This window comes from Penicillium coprophilum, assembly GCF_028826855.1.
Source record: "Penicillium coprophilum strain IBT 35676 chromosome Unknown utg000005l_segment0_segment0, whole genome shotgun sequence".
Lineage (NCBI taxonomy): Eukaryota > Fungi > Ascomycota > Eurotiomycetes > Eurotiales > Aspergillaceae > Penicillium > Penicillium coprophilum.
In genome coordinates this window covers 495,762-516,088 of record NW_026622724.1, presented here as the reverse complement: position 1 = coordinate 516,088, position 20,327 = coordinate 495,762, and the positions used below count along the sequence as shown (strand labels likewise).

Here is a 20,327-nt window from a genome sequence, read left to right as displayed (position 1 = left end):
CCCATCACTATCTATATAGAGTAAACATATTACCCAAACAAGTATATATAAAGTCATACAGATATCTAACTAATCCAATGAATCTCAAATACTGGACGCCAAAAAATAAAATAAAACATGAGCCTGAAAAACCAGGAATCTGTGGGGTGATGTTGTTCCGTCCCGGGTTGTATTTAAGATCAGGCTCGGCTGTGCCCCTCTTCGCACTTAACACCCTTTCCCCCTCTCTCCCCATATCTCTCTCCCATTTCCATCATCATGTCGAAGCTTTTCATTGGGTAAGAGCGACTTGAAACTAGATCTCTCTCCAAGCGCCTGCTAATTCTCATCTCCCAGCGGTCTTTCCTGGAACACAGACGACAACAGTCTGCGCCAGCGCTTCGAGGAATTCGGTGTTGTTGAGGATGCTGTGAGTCGCTTTTACTTCCACTGATCTACATTGTACATCTGCTAAGACTTTTCTTCCCTAGACCGTTGTCAAGGACCGTGATACTGGCCGCAGCCGTGGTTTCGGTTTCGTCCGTTTCTCCACCGACGATGAGGCTACCGCTGCTATGAACGCCATGAACAACCAAGAGTAAGCAAATTGATCTTTGATTATTTCCTCTCGAGCGACAAAGTGCTGGAAAGGGCGGCCTATGGATGTCGTCTATTCCAGCGCTGACGTGAACTTGTCTTCCTCTCTGTTGACATATGTGCTGACCCCTTTCTTTTCAGGTTCGACGGTCGCCAGATCCGCGTTGACAAGGCTACTGAGCGTGCTGCCGGTGGTGGTCGCGGCGGCTTCGGCGGCGGTGGTTACCGTGGTGGCTACGGTGGCGGCCAAGGTGGCTACGGCCAGGGCGGCTACGGTGGCCAGCAGGGTGGTCAGGGCTACGGTGGCCAAGGTGGCTACGGTGGTCAGGGCGGCTACTAGATTATCCTGTCACGAAGCTTACGAAGGTCTGGACGTGATTAGCACTTTTTTACGAAGGTTGTGACTTATGCTGGGTTGAGGGATAAATTCGCTGGGCCAGTGAGATCTCAACGATCACTTGAACCTGCCCAATACAAAATCGAACTCATTCAACTAACCTTACCTTTAATCGATAATAAATAATATCGAGCCTTCAGTTTCTCTTTTTTTTGGTTCCTGATCTACCTTGTGCGGGTACATACAACGTAGGCTGGGTTGCCCCGCATTGTATTAAACATCTCCTTCCGGGCTTGTGTCAGGGCCTACACGTAACCAGAATGTTCAATACATCATGTCTGTACATAGTGCGTAATCTACCAGATCTAATATCCAACGTTCAATGTATAATCTACTGAAGAGGGACGATCACTAAGCGAGCGGACCAAGGTTCAGGAGCTGGGGGCGAAGTGGAGATATCAAACTCCACGGGCTTGGCATTGTTTTGTGTCCGGACACAGTCATCAACAGTATGAACGATTTTCTATACACAATCATTTACAAGAATGAAAGAGCAGGGGCTCGCTAATATAAACAGAACTATATAAACTAATCAAAGGCTATGGCTAAATCAGCTTAAGGCGCCGAAACGGAAAGAAGCATGGAAAAAAAATCATAACAACATCCCAAACATTTCGCCTGATATCGTTCCAGTCGTAGTCATAAGGTTGAGAAAGTGATATTTGCTTTCCCATAATCAATCGGTCTGCTCGTCTTCTTCGTATTGCTCTTCTTTTCCGCCTTGAGTATCAGGTTGTGCAGTCTCCACAGCCACATCCAACAGGACGGGAGAATCAATGGAATCTGTTTGGGAAGGAGATGGTAACGCAGCATGAAAGTCCACCGTGTCACTCAAAATTACTTCTCCTTCGTCCTCAATATGGGACTGCTCATGATCTGCGGGCATTTCTGACTGAACAAGAGATCGATCGGAGTCAGTTAAGGTAGGAGAGGGCTCTGGAGGCAAAACAGCAGAGTTCATGGTGTCATCATCCAAGTGTGGTTCTACTTCGCTCTCAGGCTGGGACTGCTCATTTTCCGGAGGCACCTCTGGCTGGACAGTGGATCCATCAGAGTCGGCCGAGGAAGGGGAGGGCTCTGAAGGCACAGCAGCGGAGTCCACAGCATCATCCAAAGAATTTTGTGCATCACTGTCGGGTTGAGGCTGCGTAGTCTGCTCAGGCGCAGTGGGGTCCAAATGCACAATGGGAGATTCAATAGGGATGACAGACAAAGAAGGAGACTCTGCTGGCTCCTCAGGTCGTACCTCAGAATATTCCGGCAGCTGGGTTGGTGCTGTATGCTCCTTATGCCCCACAGCGTGTGTAGGCTGATCCTGAATCTGAGATGAGTGGACTGTCAGAGAAGCAGACTCCACTGCCTCGAACAAGGGAACCACCTCTCTCTCACTAACAGCCGCGAATTCGGCCGATGCAGAGCCAACTGAGCTCACGACAAGTGCCTCGCTCGAACTGACCGAGCTTGCAAGAGATATCGAAGGAGACATAGATGGAGCCATGGTCAAACTTGGCATAGCCGCGGAGGGCAGCATATCATCCGACGAGGTCTGCGAAAAAGAACCAAGATGGGAGTAAACAGGGACTTGCTGCTGACGAGAGCCGATGGCAAGGAACGCCACAAGGGAACTGAGAAGAAGTAGAGCAATATTGCGCCTATCGGCCGCCAGGACACGAATATAATTGACAAGGAGAGTCGAAAGAGCAACCTCATGTTCCTTCTTCTTCTCTTCCCCACCGAATCGACCCTCAGCTTCAGGGAGGACCTGTCTGAATGTCATCTCATCAGATTGGAAAGACCCCACATCACTGATCATACGAGCATGGCTTTGTCTAGGCGACTGCGGAATTTCCGGTGATACCGGATGCCCACCATCAACCAGCGGCGACATATGCATCTGCATCTGCATAGACATCTGTGGTGGCTGGGCCTGGGCCTGTTCAACAACGGCCATCTGCTCCTCCGCTAGCCTCCTCTCCAGACCACGGCGCACATCAGAAGGCAGCCAAAGCCCGACCTCAACATCAACCTTCTCCATGTCGCGCCACGCAGCAGCCCATGCTCCAGCGCGCATCAGCCCATTTGCGGCAAAGACCCGAATCTCCCATTTACGATTACTATCTCCGTGCCGTACATGCGTCCCACAGTCGGGACATTCATCGCCCTGCTCGCCGTCCGTCTCGCTCTCTTCAATGTCGGAGAAATCCCCTTCAGAGCCAGAACTAGAGCTGTGGTCCTCTCGACCCACAAAGTGGCCGTTCTGCAGGCGTGGTCGTTGCAGCTCGAGACTCTCCAACAGCCGCTCCTCCAGAATGTCGTATAAATCCTCGGGGTGCGATATCAACACGCCACGATCACGTAGCACGCCCGATCCAACCCGGTCTTGAAGCCGCCGCCACCGCTTCCAATATTCCGCCGGTAGCTCTTCTTCCAGGATATCCTGGTTTCTGGGGTCCGACGCTCCAGGCACTGGGATGGACGGCGGGAGGAGAGTGCAGTGCAGAAGCACGAGCGGTGCCTCCTTCTTCGGTTTTGGTTGTTTTGATGCATTGGGCGAGTAATACGGTGATCTTTTCAGTGGCGATGGTCCGGGTGAGCGTGAGCGCAGGCCTGCTCGTCGGCGCGGGGGCGTTAGATAGTCATCGTCGTCGGCTTCGTCTTCTGTGTGCATCTGCATAGCTCTGACGGAACTCGGTTTTCGAAACACGGCTTCACGCTGGCGAATGGTGCGTATGTTAGCGGGAACGTCGTTGAAGTCGCCGAAGCTCGCCTCGGATGCCTCTACTCTGTAACCAGCTATCTTTTCATGAATATCCATGTCTGGCATTTGCTTCATTCTGTCGACTGGGTGTATGAGTACGGAGGCTGGGGTTGACGATAGCGACGAGCGACTCGATGCCCTGGACTTCAGTTGGTCTAATTCATCGTCCATTTCACGGCCGAAGATGTCGCTTGTTGAGTGGCGGGTGGAGGATGAGGAAGAGTTGTACTCGCTTTCTTGGGTCAACGACATCTGGGCATTATCGTCGGTAGAGAATGACTCGTTGCTGGATTCGAGGGAGGATACGAGGGATCCTTTGCCTGGAAGGGAGAATGGTTGCGGGCTTAGGATCTCTGTGCAATCGACGTCTTGTTGACTATCGTCATTTAACCGCGCCATGAGATTCTCATGCAATGGCTGGTGGGAGGTTACGTCCTGAGGTTTCAGTCTGTGCTGAACCCAAATAGTATATAGAGACTTGGTAGAGCCAGATTCCACATACCTCCTCCCTTTGTGTCAACGTGGAATCCAAGACAACTCAACGTGTGTTGACAAGTTGCTCACCGCCCCCGTTGTGCCGGGCAACCAACTGACATTGTCGATCATCAAGCCACACCGAGTCCTCGAGTACATCGTGTTTGAATTTTAAACATGGAAATCGTCTTGGTGGTACGTTTTCGAAATCTTAGAATCAGTGCAAGGAAAATATGATTTGAGTCTATTGATAATGCCCAGGTTATCATATGGATATTGTAAACCTGAAGTCATGCCGCTAGTTTGAACATACATAACCAAAACGTAGATGGTCTAGTGCAAACCAAGAATATCATCCAACCTGACGCCAGAAAAGCATGTCGCGGTCCGCAATATACAAGCAAACGCAGAAGCCAGTCGCTGGAATACAGGCATATGCAAGCCGCTGAAAAGGTATAAATATGTACGATAAGAAGTAGGATGGAACGTCAAATATTACGGAGGCCGTGACACATCATCTGGGCTCATAAGCGGATAGTTTTGATGATCCCCGAAGTAACTCAGAACATCTTGAGGGAGGTATTCCAGCCACGGAAGGATCTCGCCGTTAGCGAAAGGGAAAGATTCCTGATGGTGGATAGAATTCATATCGACCTCATGACTCCCAATCATCATACCATTGGCATCATCAATGGCCGGTTGAAGATCTGCACCTGGATCACGAGACCCCATTGGGTTTCTGGTTTGGTGCTCGGTTGTCGTTTGAGGCATCGAGTAATTATAGGCGGAGGGCTGGGTGCCCATATGTGATATTGGTAATCCAGAGGATAGCACACCGGGGAAAGTAGACTGTGATGTCCGTATGGGGCGTGTTGTCCGCGTATTTGATTCGGGATATGTTGGGTTCATGCCCATATAATAAGACGGGTCACTGCTAATTGTTCTGGACTGAATATTGGAGTATTTAGCATTTGCTGTTGCGAGTGAGGACGTAATTTCCTCGTGAACCCTGGCTGATGCGATAGATTGCGGATATGAAGGGCTTGGCCCTTCGCTAACATTTGTTGGTAGGACTGGATAGCTGTGGCTGTACTGCGACGAGTATGTTGGTCGATTGGATGGAGACTCGGCCTCAGTCGTGGACATCTGATAGAGCAGGCTCAAGTTGGGCAGCGAAGAATTTGTTGCTCCAGTGAGTGCCCATCCAATAGCTGTCAAGGTATAAGTTGTTAGTAGTATGTCATAGATATTGGCGGAGTCAACAAACCTTGACTTGGATCAATGTGTGGTGACCACTTTCCATCAGATGAGATATCTGCAACCCCAGCTGGTCTTTCCGGATCAAAGCCAGAGTCCGCCGATGCTTTGCCCGCACGCCAAGCTCCTGTCCCAAGAGGCTGCCCTGGGGCGATACCTGCAGTATTTTCCATATCCTCTACAGCATAGAGGAGGGGATCGACAATACCCTTGGCTTTCTGATCCAACACTGTCAAAATATACCCAGTGCCTTCCCAGTACGCATTGAGTGCTTTCAAAGCCTTGTAACACCGCTGGTAGTTCTCCCTGGCGGCAGAAGCAAGCAGAATATGCTTCGCTGTAGACTTCCGTTCTGTCCCATTTGAGGACTCCATGGTGGGCATCACAAACCCACTGGATTGATTTGCCAACAACGGCTGGGGTGGGGTTGATCCAGCCGCCGAGGATGGGGACGCATAGTACGCACTTTCCATGAGAAATGCGCATGCCGCAATGTACATCGGCTGACTCGTAAAAGGGTTGCCAATGAAACTTTTTCCATCGACGAGCTCCGAGAAGGACAGGATATCAGCAATAGTTTTGGCAGATGACATCGACAGCTCGCGACTATTCGGATAGAGATGTTGGATTGATCCCCCAAACGAGTTTAACAACGTCGGTTGGTGGAGGAGAACAATGAGAGTATGGAACCAAAAATGGAGTAGAATAAAGTTGGTTCCCTCCTTGGCTTTGACATAGGCTTGAAAATTGGCTGCGTTGAAATGGAGTCTTGGGGACAAGCGTTGATAGATGCCAGTTAAATCGCTTTCCATCCCAGCTAACATCTTCAACGTGTCCGGCGTGACTAGCTTGACATCTTGGATACCATTGATAAGGTCGGTCACCCGGCCGTAGAGATGAATGATCCGAATAAGTGGTGGGAAAGGCGCAGGCCACCCATTTGACAGCTGAGATTCGGATTGAAGAGGGAAACAAAGTTCAATATCCTCGTCGCGCAGTGTCACTGGCCTCCCGGTCCCCGAAGAAATGACCCGGTCTAGAAAAAAGATGCTCCAGAATGAGTCTACCCGTTCGCGCTCCCGGGCACGTTCCTCAGCCGAAGGCTGTGGATTAGTCTTGGACGTTAGATGCACATCAAGATCATCATACTGTTCCTCTCTTAGTTTCCCAGCATGACCTGTCATCACTTCACTCGGTGTGACGCCGGTTCTGCCGTAATTATGTTTGAGGCCTTGGAACTTCTGCAATCCAAGGTCCTGGGCCATGCGAATTGATATTCCAAGATACATCCAGAGTCCACTATCATGATTTGATCCGAACTGTTCATAGGCGAGCAATAAGCAGGCTTGAACGGCAGAGAGAGTTGGACATGGTAACGAATCCACGAGAGCGCTCATCGCACGATGACCAAAGGGCAGACCACGATCCCACTTTTTATCGGCGAGTAGGGGTTGCGAGCGATCAATAGGAGGAGCCTGGGGGGGCCAAGTGATGGATGTATTGAGAATCTCGCAGCTAACGAACACACTGCATCTACCAACATGGTGTCAACCTTTTTCTCTTTGAGGTCCTGAAGAAACCTCTCTCGCTGTAGGAAAGGAAAGCTGCAGCCCAGGTGGGCAAAGAAGAGTTCGCACAGATGGGATACAAGATTCGAAACTGGAAGGGTATCATCTCGGTCATAAAATGGGATATTTGCATCGCGGTTGTCTCGATTATCCGCGACAGTGACCAGGGGTCTTGCGGGAATATCAGACGGCTTGGGGCTCCGAAGAGGCGAAGGGGAGTCTGAGGACATGGATGGGTTACTCCGGCGAGAACCTCGAACTTGCACAACCATTTGTTTGAACCCCGGTACAATCGCGGTGGGGCCAAAATATCGAAAATACGGGACATGCGTGCGACTCGCTGAGCTCACAGAGGTACGACCGCTCGCTGGACTGTCTCCGACAGCTTGTGTATCTGATTCCTTCACGAGTGAAGAAATATCCCCCAAAGAAGAGATATCCTTCGATCCGGGCGCTTTCGTCTTGGTGGGTTTATCCGCGGGCGCCTTGGGTATCGGCATTGGCATTGGTTCAGGGGAGCTGCTTTCAACTGCCCGAGAAGTGTGCTGGCTTGTCGATTCATTAGGAGCGGAAAGGCGCGGCGGCGCTCGCGATGCGGAATCGGACTGCGTTCGCAGGTGCGCGGTCGATTCGGTGTATCCAAGACATACATGCTTGTAGTCAGAGCAAGTCTTACACACTTCCCACATATACTCTATCAGCAACATCTCCGCAATCGATGGGCTCTGTGGATCCTACCTGGTTGTTCACCGGAACATCGAATCTTGCGCCGGCGACATGTTAAACAACTATACAACAAAAGTGACGTCAGCGTCTTGACGGACGAAATTATCTCTATGGTTCACATACGCGGCATTAACGCGACGGCGCTTGGTTTGCGGCTGCCCATCAGTTGCGACAAAGCGGATTTGTCTGGGGGCAGAGGGACCGCCATTCTTCTTCTTGGGAGAAGGGGGGCTCATGGCGAGCCAATGATTATCCGTGATCTCGACCCATTGGGTACCTGCACACCCCCAGTTTCAGTCGGCAGGTTCTCGGCGCGGGACTTGGATTTTCAAGATTCGGGGAGGATTGGAATGAAGGGAAAGTGCGTAGCGAAAACTTCATGGAAAGAAACGGGGGGGCCAATATTCCAGATCACAAAGTGTGAAAGTTTCAAGGGAGAAAAGTTGGGAGAAGAGGGGAGTCGATAAGCCCTCGTGATTGCCCTCGCTTGTACTACGCCACTCCAAGGGCACATTTTACATTTCCGAGCCCTTTGGAAAAATCTCACGATGTATTTGTGTAAGGTAATGTTCTGATCGAAAACATCGCAGTGTCCCCCCTTGACCGCTACGCCGAAAACAGAGCCACGCCATTCCCCTTTGGGAGGGACAATCGGTCATGGGATGTCTGGGGCGACCCTGCCAAGATTGTGTTTTATATATCATATATTGTTGCTTTGTAGGAATACATACTCTGTACAGAGTACGGAGTACTACCTAGGTAAGTACCCCGGATACCTATTACATAGAGATCTAAAGACATGTAATTGAGGCAAAACTTGGTAATAAATCTAACGCATTCAAAAGGAACTTTGCACATTCGCATCAACTCCGAGTATCTAGACTCCAGACTTCGGAACGTATGGAGCTTTTATGGGGAGAGTGGGTTTAGACCCAGTATGTATGTATCTCATGCTCCCCACGTTTTCAGAAAGCAAATTGAGAATCTGAATCATTTTCTTGACAAACATGTGTACATATTTATTTTCCTGATCATCTGGAAATGATTCATTTGGTCGCTACCGGGCTATACCTGGGGATATTTAAGCTTATCTTAAGAGCTTGGGGATTGCCCTGTTGGGAAAATCCCGAAAGATTGCAGAATACAGTATTTACTGGAAAGGGTCCACATCGGCGGTTTCTATGTTCTAGGTCAGGTGAACAGTGCTTTTAACCGGCCGTCTATGTTTTCCAATTTTACTCACTGTTCTTCTAGGTATATTTATTGTCATTCTTCATTTGAGTTCTTGTTTTCGAGTTTTCTGGAAATCTGCAAATGTTTGAACACAGAGTGCTGAAACAACCTCGTCGTAGAGGCAGCGCACATACTTTGGATATATATATCGTGTGCTTTTCCGTGCCCCGAGAGAACCTTGGGATTTATATGTCAGCTAGGAGTGTTTTCGATTCATACATTTCTACTCAATACATAAGTCCACGAGGATTGGAGCACACCAAATTGAGGTTTGAGCACATATGGTAGATGCAAAAGCACCATGACGTGTCTCGCTTTGGTTTCTCCAGGGGATATCCCCGGAGTCGGCCCGCGAGTCGGGAAAAAGGAATATATCCACGCACTATACATGAGATCAGGCGGCACATCGCGCGTGGCAATTCAAGTTCAGGGCAAATTTATCCGTGGCATTAAGTCACAAGCAAAGCTTGAATTAGAGATAGCAAATGCGATAAGAATTTCATGAAATCGAGAAAAAACTCGCTCCATTGTCCCCATGTGTGTACTCAAATCTGCCTACCGGAATATTCGGAGGCTCTCCTTGTTGCAAGCCCAGTCAGTATTTCGCTGACTGCCCTTTCTAGCGAGCATGCCGGAGGTGACTTTCTCGTCACCATACCTGCTCCGCGGGGCAGCCCACATCCACATTGAACAGCATCACTGATTTATAATCTCAAGTGCTGATCGTCTAATAACAACCCATACACTTTCCCAGCCCAGTCAACCCACTCGATTCTTTAGCCAAACCTGCACAATGACCAAAGCTGACTCGGAATTCGAGAAAACCCAAGCCTCGCGGCCAGATTTTCGCCGCGATGCCGAGATCACATACACCAAGTCCCCAAACCCGAAATGGAAGGAAGGCGATGGGGCAAATGATGGCGGCGAGAGCCTGAAGAAAGACCACGTTGAGATCGACCCCAACGAGGAGGGCCGTCCCGTGGTCTCAAACTATAAATTCCTGATTTCAGCAATGGTCCCACGACCGATCGCCCTCGTCAGTACTCAATCTGCAGATGGCAAGACTACAAACCTCGCTCCGTTCAGCTACGCACAGGTCATCAACCACGACCCGCCGCTCTTTACGATTGGCTTTTCTGGGTCGATGGAAAGAGCCAAGGATTCATTGAAGAACCTGAATGAGACTGGGGAGTGTGTCATCAACATTATCTCGGAACACTTTATTGAAGCGGCCAACTCTACTTCTATCAATGCTCCTTATGGTTTCTCCGAGTGGGAAACTTCGGGGCTGCATCAGGCGGGAACCTCTGTTGTGAAGCCTGCCCGTGTCAAGGAGTCTATTGTCTCTATTGAGGGCAAGCTTGTCGAGTTGAAGGAGTTTGAGAGTCGGGTCACCCCGGGGAAGAAATCGGGCGTCCTTGCTATCATCGAAGGCGTTCGGTTCTGGGTTAGGGATGATGCTATCAACGAGGAACGAAATGTCGTCGATTTGAAGGTTCTTAAGCCTATAAGTCGCCTAGGTGGTATCTCGTATGGTCGAACCACGGAGGCCATGGAGATCCCTAGACCACAATTTTAGACCTTTGATCTTTACCTAGAGAGTTTTGTCATTTAGAGGTTGGGAGGTGAACATGAGTATCTCAGCTTGTATAACTCTTTGATTGATGCACAATGTGTAACCAATAGTATGCAAATACAGGTACCCGTGGACGTTGTATTTGCATAAATGAACAGGCTTCTACCTAATCAGTACATGTAATCTCTATGTGGGAATCTCTTGACAATGTCGTCCATCATGCTCTTGGACCCCCGGCGGGATCCCAGAAGATTATTCAGCCCGGTATCCCATCGGCATGGATGGGATTTTTTGAAGCTCAGAAAGCTCCTGACTAAATCTAGCCTGAATCTATCCGAGATGCTTACTGAATATCTTGCCGAAGCTTCAAACGTCCCTAAGATGTCACATCGACAGTGAATAAGCGGCTCCGACTCAAGCCGTGTCGAGGGTAGAGCGGGGTTGAGTGGTATCTCGGTCGAACTATAAATGGCAGTATGCCCATTTATCGCAAGATACAAAACACTTAATTTTACATTCTCTTAATATTCCACCAAGAGTGCGACTATGTCATCGGAACAATACGAAACATTCAAGCTTGGAGACTGGGAGCTCCAGAGCGGAGAGAGAATTCAGGATGCTCATATCGCATACAAGACATTCGGCGATCCCAAGTCTCCAGCAATCGTCTATCCAACTTGGTTTTCCGGAGGTATGTCTAGATAAAATCCTACATTTGCCTCAAGACTGGTCTAATGCTGCCTCCAGCCATCTCCGACAACTTTTGGTTGATCGGAGACGACAAGCTCCTGAACCCGAACAATTTCTTTATCATAGTTCCAGCCTTGTTCGGAAATGGCCAGTCCTCTTCTCCATCCAACCAGCTGAGCCCAGGGTCATTTCCAAAGGTGTCATTTTACGACAATGTGCGGGCGCAGCATGAGCTCGTTACCAAACACATGGGCATCACGCATTTGCGCGCCGTTGTCGGTTGGTCTATGGGAGGGGCCCAGGCTTTCCAATGGGCCACGCAATATCCTGACTTCATGGATCTTGTGGTCCCATTCTGTACGTCTGCGAGAACCTCGCTGCACAACCAAGTCTTCATTGAGGGTGTCAAAAGCTCTTTGATTGCGGTAAAGAAGAGCCGCTCTGCGGGTGTTGGAAAGATTGGTCTTGATAGAGAGGCGCCAGAAGCGCATACTTGGACAGCTGAGGAGAAGGATGTTGGTCTCAAGGCATTTGGCCGTGCGTATGCGGGATGGTAAGAAATTCTGTGTTGACCTTTGACTTATTCCCCGACCTAACCCATTAAAAACAGGGGATTTAGCCAGACTTTCTACCGGAACAAGTTGTATGAAACCGCGCTGGGTTTCAAGGGACTTGAAGACTTCATGGCCAACTTCTGGGAGAAATGGGCTTGTTCTAAAGGTAGCGTTGGATCCTATTGAACGAGTTGTATCAGAAAACTGACAAATACCTCAAAGACCCTGAAAATTTGCTAGTCATGCTGCAGACCTGGCAAAATGGTGATGTCTCGCAGCAAGCACCATACAATGGGGACTTTGAAAAGGCGATGGCGTCCATCAAAGCAAAAGCGCTGGTTTTGCCGTCAAAGACCGACCTTTACTTCCCGTAAGTTAGAACCTTCAATTCTACCGTTGAGGCAATGTGAGACTAAGTTAAGAATTGCATCATACTAGACCTGAAGACTCGGAGTATGAGGTTGCTTGCATGACGCCAGGCATTGGAACACTGGATATCTTCCCTTCGATATGGGGTCGTGAGTATATCAAGTCAAGTTCCAAATACACACAGAGCTAACTTGGTGAATAGATTGGGCAGGAGGTCCAGGCGATAGTGCGAAGGATGTAGAATGGCTTGATGAGAAGCTCTTGCAATTCTTTACAAACAACCGAGATAGCGTCAATTCTTTGGCCGAGAAGCTTCAAAGCGCGCTCGATTGAATAGTTAGTCACAAAAATACAAAAGGTAGTATTTCATCTTAATTTATTCATGAATGAGATCTCTTGATGGTTGGAAATAGCAATATTGTTTACTTGAAAAAAAGTAGATAGATATTGATCATGTGACGCTGAGTAAGCGCCCTGCACTGTAGGTGGCCCTGGAAGCGCCGATGAACCTTGCGCGGCGAACAACTTCCTTCTCCAATTCCATTTCTCTCCCTGATTCTTTCTTCTCTTCCCGTTTCGCTCAGGGAATTGTATTTGTCTTTTCAAAGCAGCACCTAGTTCCCTTTCTCAGGTGCTTGCCTCGGGAGCTTGTGGACAACGCTCCTCTCGTTATCTAATCCCTATCTTTACACGGCTTGTGAGACTGGATCTCGAATCTAACTATCTCGGCTTCCTCCTACAATGGCTACACCACCTGTCCGACAGTGGGGTGTTACACCTCCGATCTCGACCGTCCTGCCGACCAAGGATGAGCTTGCCGCAAATGACGATCTCATTGCCGAGCTCAAGGCTCAGAACAACTTCGAGCTACCGACTGAAACGGAACGGAGGTGTGTTTGCATTTCAACAATGAAAGCTCCAGAGCGCCAAGACTGATAATTGCGGAATAGAAAACAAGTGCTCCAGTTACTCCAGCGCGTCACAGTGGAATTTGTTCAAGTTGTCAGTCGCAAGAAGGGTCTATCTCCTGCTGCTGTTGAGGCTTCTGGTGGTAAAATCTTCACGTATGGAAGTTATAGGCTAGGTGTATATGGGCCAGGTAAGCGTTCAGCTATGTGCAGACCCAAGCTCTCATACCCATATCGACATTAACGATGATTGCTTGCAGGCTCCGATATCGATACGCTAGTCGTTGGGCCTAAACATGTCTTGATCGACGATTTCTTTGCTGAATTCCCCCTATACTCGAAAGAATGGCTTCCGAGGGAGCCATTGAAAAGATGACACCCGTGCCCGATGCGTTCGTTCCGATCATCAAGCTCGAGCTGTGTGGAATCAGTATCGATCTGATTTTTGCCCGCCTTGTCGTTCCCGCTATCCCGATGAACCTTGATTTGAAGAATAATGATTACCTCAGAGGACTGGACGAACGAGAGGTGCGGTCGCTAAATGGAACTCGTGTTACAGATGAAATACTGGAGCTTGTCCCCCAACAAAAGACATTCCGTCTTGCATTGCGAGCAATCAAACTCTGGGCTCAGCGTAAGTGTCACTTGCTCCTTCGTGCATCGCCGGCTAATTTGTCTGATTATCTGTATAGGACGAGCGATCTACTCGAACATTGTCGGATTCCCTGGTGGTGTTGCGTGGGCAATGCTGGTGGCTCGAGTTTGTCAACTATACCCGCAAGCAACTGGCTCTGTCATTGTGGGAAAGTTTTTCCGAATTATGAACAAATGGAATTGGCCTCAGCCTGTCTTATTGAAACAGATCGAGGATGGGCCCCTTCAGATAAAAGTCTGGAACCCAAAGGTAAGCACATAGCACCGCTTTCGCTGATGATATAGGCTAAGAACTATTAGATTTACCATGGTGATCGATTCCACCTTATGCCCATCATCACTCCTGCGTATCCTTCGATGTGCTCGACTCACAACATAAGTCTGTCCACTAAGGCTGTTATTCTCAGGGAGCTACAGCGAGGTGGCGACATCGTCGACAAGATCTTCATGAAACAGCTTTCGTGGCAGGATTTATTTGCGCGCCACACATTTTTCACCCACGATTACAAGTACTATCTCAGTATCACCGCTTCTAGTAAGACCAAGGAGGCCGAGTCCGTGTGGTCGGGTCTCGTGGAGTCCAAGCTGCGTCACCTTGTGGGCGCTTTAGATCGCAAGCCAATTGTTGCAGTGGCCCACCCATTCCCCAAGGGATTTGAAAGGATTCATCGCATCACCAGCGAGCAAGAAATGGAGGCAGTCAAGAATGGATCTACACAATATCAGGCTAAAGGCACAAAGACCGCGATGACCGATGAGACTAAGGATGCTGCTCACCAAGCCGCAATCCAGAACACCCTCGAAAACGCAGAGGTCCCAGAGCCGGCCGTGGGCAAGGTCGAGGGCACGGTTGATGATGATGGCCAGACCGTTTACACAACGACTTATTACATCGGCCTAGAGCTGAAACCACTGGAGCCAGGTAATCGCATTGCTCCCACTATATGACATCTCTAACTCTTTCTTTCTCAAGGCCAATCGCGATCTCTGGATATATCAACCGACTCACAGATCTTCAAGTCAACTTGCACCTCATGGCCAGGATACCAGGAAGAGGTCATGGAGTTGGCCGTCACCCATGTCCGCAAGCAAGTTCCTCCTTTGCCTGTGACTTGTATGGATTTATCTAACGCCTTCTAGTTTTGATTTGCCCGATGATGTCTTCCAACCCGGTGAGACCCGAGCCTCTCGACCAAAGAAAAAAGTTGCCAAACGGTCAGAGACAGCTGGCCAGAAACGCAGCATTGGCGAGTTGGACGTAAGTGTGCAGAAGCGAGTGAAATCCGCATAATTTGGCGAAAAACCAACCCCGGAATCCGCGATCCAACGCCGTGCGAGACAAAACCCAGGATGTCGACAACTTTGAATAACTAATACCAACTCCGATTCCCAGGGTTCAATCGAAGGAGCCGCGAAACGCCAAGTAACCTCCGCAACTCCCGCCTGAACGACCCATCCCTTCCCCTTGGCTCCCTCCATCCCGCCGGGGCTGGTCCCCAATATCAAAGTGATTTTAGATCCTCAAATTGCTTGTGGTCTCTGACCTAATAATGCAGTTTGCAGTTCTACCTCCAACCAAACATCTAACTTCTCGCCATCTTTGAGTGTTACCCATTTCTACAGTGAACGTCCCGTGCTTTCGAAGCATAAGGTTGGTTCGTTCTTCTCTTCGTCTCTTCGTCTCCTGTCTTTTGCGTTGCCTTCCCAACAGCTAGACTAGACACCTTTCTTTTTCCCTGCCCTTTGGCGCTTCACCTCTTACTGGCCTATTCATCACGGAGCATATGTACATGGGCCGGATTTACTCTCTATTTCTTCTATTTGATTGGTGTAGTATTTTGTTATCGGTGGAACAGGTGGTTTCCCTCTGCCCAGGTGGGCGTATTCATTCGCCATCTTGAAGATAGTTCAGATAGTTGAATGCAAGGACGTGTCCCACAGTATGTGGGTTATACATAATTTAAGATTCTATCTTTGCCTTTGTCAATGAAATGCCAGTGACGTCGCATTTGGCTATTTTCCTCTTAGCTATGACAGTGGGAATATCACAATTGCATGCTTGGTGACCGCAGAGAGATTACGCCTCTACCATCATTTTACTTCACTGTCGGTGATCAGGCGTCATGTCTCTCCCTCAGAACTTGGTGATATTCATGCTGCTGCCTCTATACACATAACGGGCATCTTTCCAGGGTAATTGAGCCATATTGCAGTTAGCACAGGTGTTATTGCCGGTGCCTTTGGTTGAGTGTTAGCTCGGAGGTTTGCATCATTCAATCAATCTTACGTGGTGGGTGTCACAAGTCAAGCCCTTTGTGGTAGCAAGATATCGTCAAGAGCAGAGTGGCATCCAAGGTGGGTCGTCCCAACTCCCAAAATTTTCGTGTGTTTCGTCGCCATCGAGGCGGCAGCTATGAGATCAATCAAGGTTTTACACTCGGATTTTAGTATATGATCGGTTTCGACTCCGGGTTTCTGTAAACACGATGCTGAGCGCTGGCTTGATCTAAGACAATGTTGTGTGACTTGTCCGAACCACATGATCTTATACGTTGGATCAAACAGGCCGATTGTAGACGCGAGATGGTTCCAGCAAAAATGCCATCGACAAGATGTGCCACTCATTTGACTCTTGGGAAATAGTATCAATATGAACCCTACTCCTCTTGTGTGAAGAAACCTTGCTGTCTCGCTTTCCTCATAAATAATATCAATTCCATCAATGAACGGCGAGATTCACGCAGCGCCGCACATTCACAATCGGGTCAATTGATCAGACGTCGATTTGAAGTGGCTGGTAAGTTTTAACGCTAGAGCGAGCGAGGTTTAAGCTGACGATAGCTTGTTCTAAATAACACATGTCATTGGCATCTCTTACCTGTCGTTACTTTTTAGTCTGTTTCATCCACTCTCTCAAGTGAACTAGAATTACCCCAAAGGTCGCCATGGCTAGCACTACTATATGTCACTTACCTACGGAGCTCATATCACTTGTTATCAACTACTTCGACTACCCCTCATCTGTTGCAATACTCCCATGTATTGTTCTGGTAGAACCCCCTACAACAGCGAGGCAGAAGCTGGCCTTTCCTATGTGCTATAGAGTTGTAGCTAAAGCAAGTGCTACCCAGCAAGACAATGTCGTGATATTTTGATCTTCTCGATTCCTGATTATTTCAGATATGATCAATTCTTCTCCTGCAATTAAGCCTGAAACTTCGACCTGGAACCGAATTTACTGACAAGCAATTCAATGGCCAGAAGCGCGAGAAAGATGACAGCGAGACCGCCCGTCGATTCTGTGTTGATTGCGGCTACCGCACAGGGGGGTATCAACCTGGCGTTGTTGTCACGGTGAATGGGCGGAGAGAACTCCTATGCATTGAATGCCGAGAGAGAGAGGCGAATGCATACTGTATTGCACGTATTGCCGCATGTTCCAGCATTGTTTATCAAAGCAATACAAATTGCGTTTCCGTCGACCCTCCACAATTTCACTAATTGAACTTGAAGGACCTAAATTCCCACGCTGCAAGCGTGACAGGTCCTAGGAAAACCATAATTTCATACTGGAGGCACTTATAAATTTGTGGGGAGCCCCAAGCGGTTTGAAGAGGACATTGCTCATGTCAATCTTCAGGACAATGAACTTTACTTGGAGTCTTGGCTCTTGTCTGAAAGCGGGAGTAGGCTAATCCAATGGACTGTTCCTACCGCCTGTTACTTACTCAGTTCAGTCTCCTAAATGTCGCTCGAATGAGTAAGATTTTTCATGCGCCAATTTGGAATAGATTTCGTGATAGACTAGATGTCGGTACTATAGCAGAATTTTGTGTATGAATATTTTTTCTTTTGTTTTGATTTTAACTAAACCAGCTAAGGTCTAGATAGTTGGCTTGTCACTGCTGTTCAAAAATCAGATCTTCGCTCGCTTCTCCATCTAGATGATTATTAGTCGCTTAACCCCGTCTCTGCCCAACCTCAAAAGTGTACCGATTCTCGGTCGACAAAAAAGAAATGCTCACACTCGGAGTCGAACCGAGGATCTCATCATTACTAGTGATGCGCTTTACCACTAAGCCATGCGAGCTTGCTATGTGTACCGGCAAGTGGAATGGATCCAGATTTCATTTCAACAAATTGACTTTTTTGTCATGTGATATCAAAATTACCTTGGAATCAATTTGTGTGCTCCGCCCACGTCCTATGTACTAGTATGTATCGTTGAGACCAGAAATGTGAGAGAACAACTCTTCTTTTCAGTTGCTGATTCGGGGTTAAAAGCCTCCACTCAACCTATATCGACAAGGATAGTTGGTCACTTATCCAGCCTCGTCATGTCTCTTTGGTAGTCTTGTAGTATTTTCATATATTTTTCTTATATAATACCTTTCTTCTTGGTTCAAGCTCAAAAAGTGAGAAGGCGAAAAAAAAAAAAAAAAAGAACAAACTGTACAGATCTTTTCTACATCGTCAATCGTCAATTGTCAATCGTCAATCGTCAATCGCAAAGGGCTACTCCGTACACATAAGAAATTATCTTGCACAAGGTATTCTTTTCTCGCCTTCTTCTGCCGTTTGCCCATGAGACTGGAAGGGGAGGAATAAGGCTTGAGAAGATATCTTTACAGATTATCTGAGAAGCCCACTGAGAAGATCGCTAGGAAGATCACTCAATAGCCTTGTAAGACATCCTTAGGGCACAAAAGCAACCGCCTACTCTTGTTACTGCAATGCATACATACTCTGTACTGTACAGGGAGTAGGGATATACATATTCATGGATATTGCCTCTTAGTGTGGGGGTGAGACTGCCACCGGCCAATAAAAAGATAGCGGCACTCAAGCGGTCCACATAAATAGGGGAAAAGAAATATCAGTACCAAGTAAGTGAACAAGCCATAAGCAAAAAAAGAATGCTCACACTCGGAGTCGAACCGAGGATCTCATCATTACTAGTGATGCGCTTTACCACTAAGCCATGCGAGCTGATTGGATGCTGCGTTGTTCATTCTGAGCTATATAACCCTAAAGCCATTTACGATCAGCAATATGAATACTTGGGTGCCAGACACGATTACTGGATATATGGCCTGAGAGATGCTCATCATAATACTTTGGGATCTAATGTTAGGCACGTCCTCCGAGGAAACGGGTTGACTTAACGGCCGGTAAGGAGATGGGAGACTTGTGCAATGATGGTGAGAAACTTCGAGGTTCATATGAGTGGACGGTATTGGTATAGGAAGGCTAGGTTCTTCCCATGGTCTGCAGGCTTATTGATTTAGCTGCATTGAGAGTAGAAGCTACGGGGCCAACATTGAAAGCGAAGCGGTAGTGTGGGGTGAAGTATGGAATTTAAGAGGCTGCAAAGGAGATTGCACAGGGCAAAAGCTAGTAGGAGTGAATTGTATACGAAGTCTTATAGTTTTGTTGTAGTGTATAAGGGTCAGAATGAAATAGGTGCCTTATAACTACTTTTTTCTTGAGATGAAGGAAGGCAATTGGGAAAACTCTCTACTGGAGATTTCAGGGCTTCTATGTATCTATCTCGATGGCTGGATCTTCTATGTCTTTAGATCTGTGGTCTGTTCCAGGGTGCTGTCGGTAGGTTTTCAATTGCTAACCCTGAGGAGGAATGTAATATTTACACAGTATCTGAATTTCCCTGCTTGTCTCGAGTGGAGCTTAACGCCAGTTACAAAATATGAGTAGCTTTACGCTTTATTCCCTTGCTTTTCTGTTTGATATCGTTTTAGGACAGCCCTCAAGCAATATGGACCACCTACAGACCTACTACACATTCATGTATACTCCGTATAGATCTAGAGATGTTGATGTGGATCAGCTCCACGTGTTTGATTGGCCGAATGTTGGCCACAAAAAAAATTTGATTCTACATGAACAACAAAATCCAATTGACTTCCCGACAATCATAAACCACCGTATTTTCCAAGGACATGAGCCAACATATTGGATGTGATTTTATGTATCCTTGATAGTTCCAAGGAGGACATATTCCACCAATCAAAGCTCGCATGGCTTAGTGGTAAAGCGCATCACTAGTAATGATGAGATCCTCGGTTCGACTCCGAGTGTGAGCATTTTTTGCCTCATCTGTCGATGAATGTATGTATCTATCTCGGTTTGCAACGGAGTTCTTTTTTTTGGTACTTTTCACGACATTGAGCTCATGTTTCTCTCCGCAAACTAGACCTATAATATGCTTGTTGCATTGTGTATGTGAGCTAGGATTACCTTCATGTCCGCGAGGTCTGGAAAATGGAGACCTTGAAGTGCATTGATGAACGGATGTAGAAGATTAGAGAGAGATATATATGCCATAGTAGATATGATATGAGAACTTTGATGTGTTTTTTTTTTTATTCTCGATAGGAATTGAATTGTAGATGGCCAGCAATGGGTGCATGGGAAGCTGTGTCGAGACCGCCATAGGAGTGATGTTAGTATATCGCGCATCAAATCTTTGTACCGCCGGTTGTCAGGTGGTGTCAAGAAGAACATCCATTAGATGAAATCTAACTAGTTTTTACGAGTAAGATATTTGAAAGGACCAAGATATAGCA

The 20,327-nt window shown here is 47.8% G+C and overlaps 6 protein-coding genes across 6 annotated transcripts; 4 read left to right on the top strand and 2 right to left on the bottom strand.

The window, feature by feature from the left end:
- Nucleotides 1-258: 258 nt before the first annotated feature.
- Nucleotides 259-916, top strand: N7500_007769 (RNA recognition motif domain-containing protein; the record flags this gene model as incomplete). Its single annotated transcript, XM_056678913.1, has 4 exons — nt 259-278; nt 337-409; nt 471-577; nt 718-916. The coding sequence occupies 4 exons, from the start codon at nt 259-261 to the stop codon at nt 914-916; spliced, it is 399 nt and encodes a 132-aa protein (XP_056529285.1).
- Nucleotides 917-1,649: 733 nt separating this feature from the next.
- On the bottom strand, nt 1,650-4,130 carry N7500_007768 (uncharacterized protein; the record flags this gene model as incomplete). The annotated part of the gene is made up of 1 exon (XM_056678912.1): nt 1,650-4,130. One exon carries the CDS (start codon nt 4,128-4,130, stop codon nt 1,650-1,652), a length of 2,481 nt encoding a protein of 826 aa, XP_056529284.1.
- Nucleotides 4,131-4,700: 570 nt separating this feature from the next.
- N7500_007767 (fungal specific transcription factor domain-containing protein) lies at nt 4,701-7,992 on the bottom strand (the record flags this gene model as incomplete). The annotated part of the gene is made up of 4 exons (XM_056678911.1): nt 4,701-5,416; nt 5,473-6,937; nt 6,991-7,753; nt 7,880-7,992. The coding sequence occupies 4 exons, from the start codon at nt 7,990-7,992 to the stop codon at nt 4,701-4,703; spliced, it is 3,057 nt and encodes a 1,018-aa protein (XP_056529283.1).
- Nucleotides 7,993-9,782: 1,790 nt separating this feature from the next.
- On the top strand, nt 9,783-10,568 carry N7500_007766 (flavin reductase family protein; the record flags this gene model as incomplete). Its single annotated transcript, XM_056678910.1, has 1 exon — nt 9,783-10,568. The coding sequence occupies one exon, from the start codon at nt 9,783-9,785 to the stop codon at nt 10,566-10,568; it is 786 nt and encodes a 261-aa protein (XP_056529282.1).
- Nucleotides 10,569-11,111: 543 nt separating this feature from the next.
- Nucleotides 11,112-12,511, top strand: N7500_007765 (homoserine acetyltransferase family protein; the record flags this gene model as incomplete). The annotated part of the gene is made up of 6 exons (XM_056678909.1): nt 11,112-11,256; nt 11,313-11,808; nt 11,866-11,975; nt 12,032-12,179; nt 12,248-12,327; nt 12,381-12,511. The coding sequence occupies 6 exons, from the start codon at nt 11,112-11,114 to the stop codon at nt 12,509-12,511; spliced, it is 1,110 nt and encodes a 369-aa protein (XP_056529281.1).
- Nucleotides 12,512-12,919: 408 nt separating this feature from the next.
- On the top strand, nt 12,920-15,031 carry N7500_007764 (polynucleotide adenylyltransferase; the record flags this gene model as incomplete). Its single annotated transcript, XM_056678908.1, has 7 exons — nt 12,920-13,068; nt 13,129-13,242; nt 13,431-13,720; nt 13,779-13,990; nt 14,041-14,662; nt 14,714-14,828; nt 14,881-15,031. The coding sequence occupies 7 exons, from the start codon at nt 12,920-12,922 to the stop codon at nt 15,029-15,031; spliced, it is 1,653 nt and encodes a 550-aa protein (XP_056529280.1).
- Nucleotides 15,032-20,327: the final 5,296 nt, after the last annotated feature.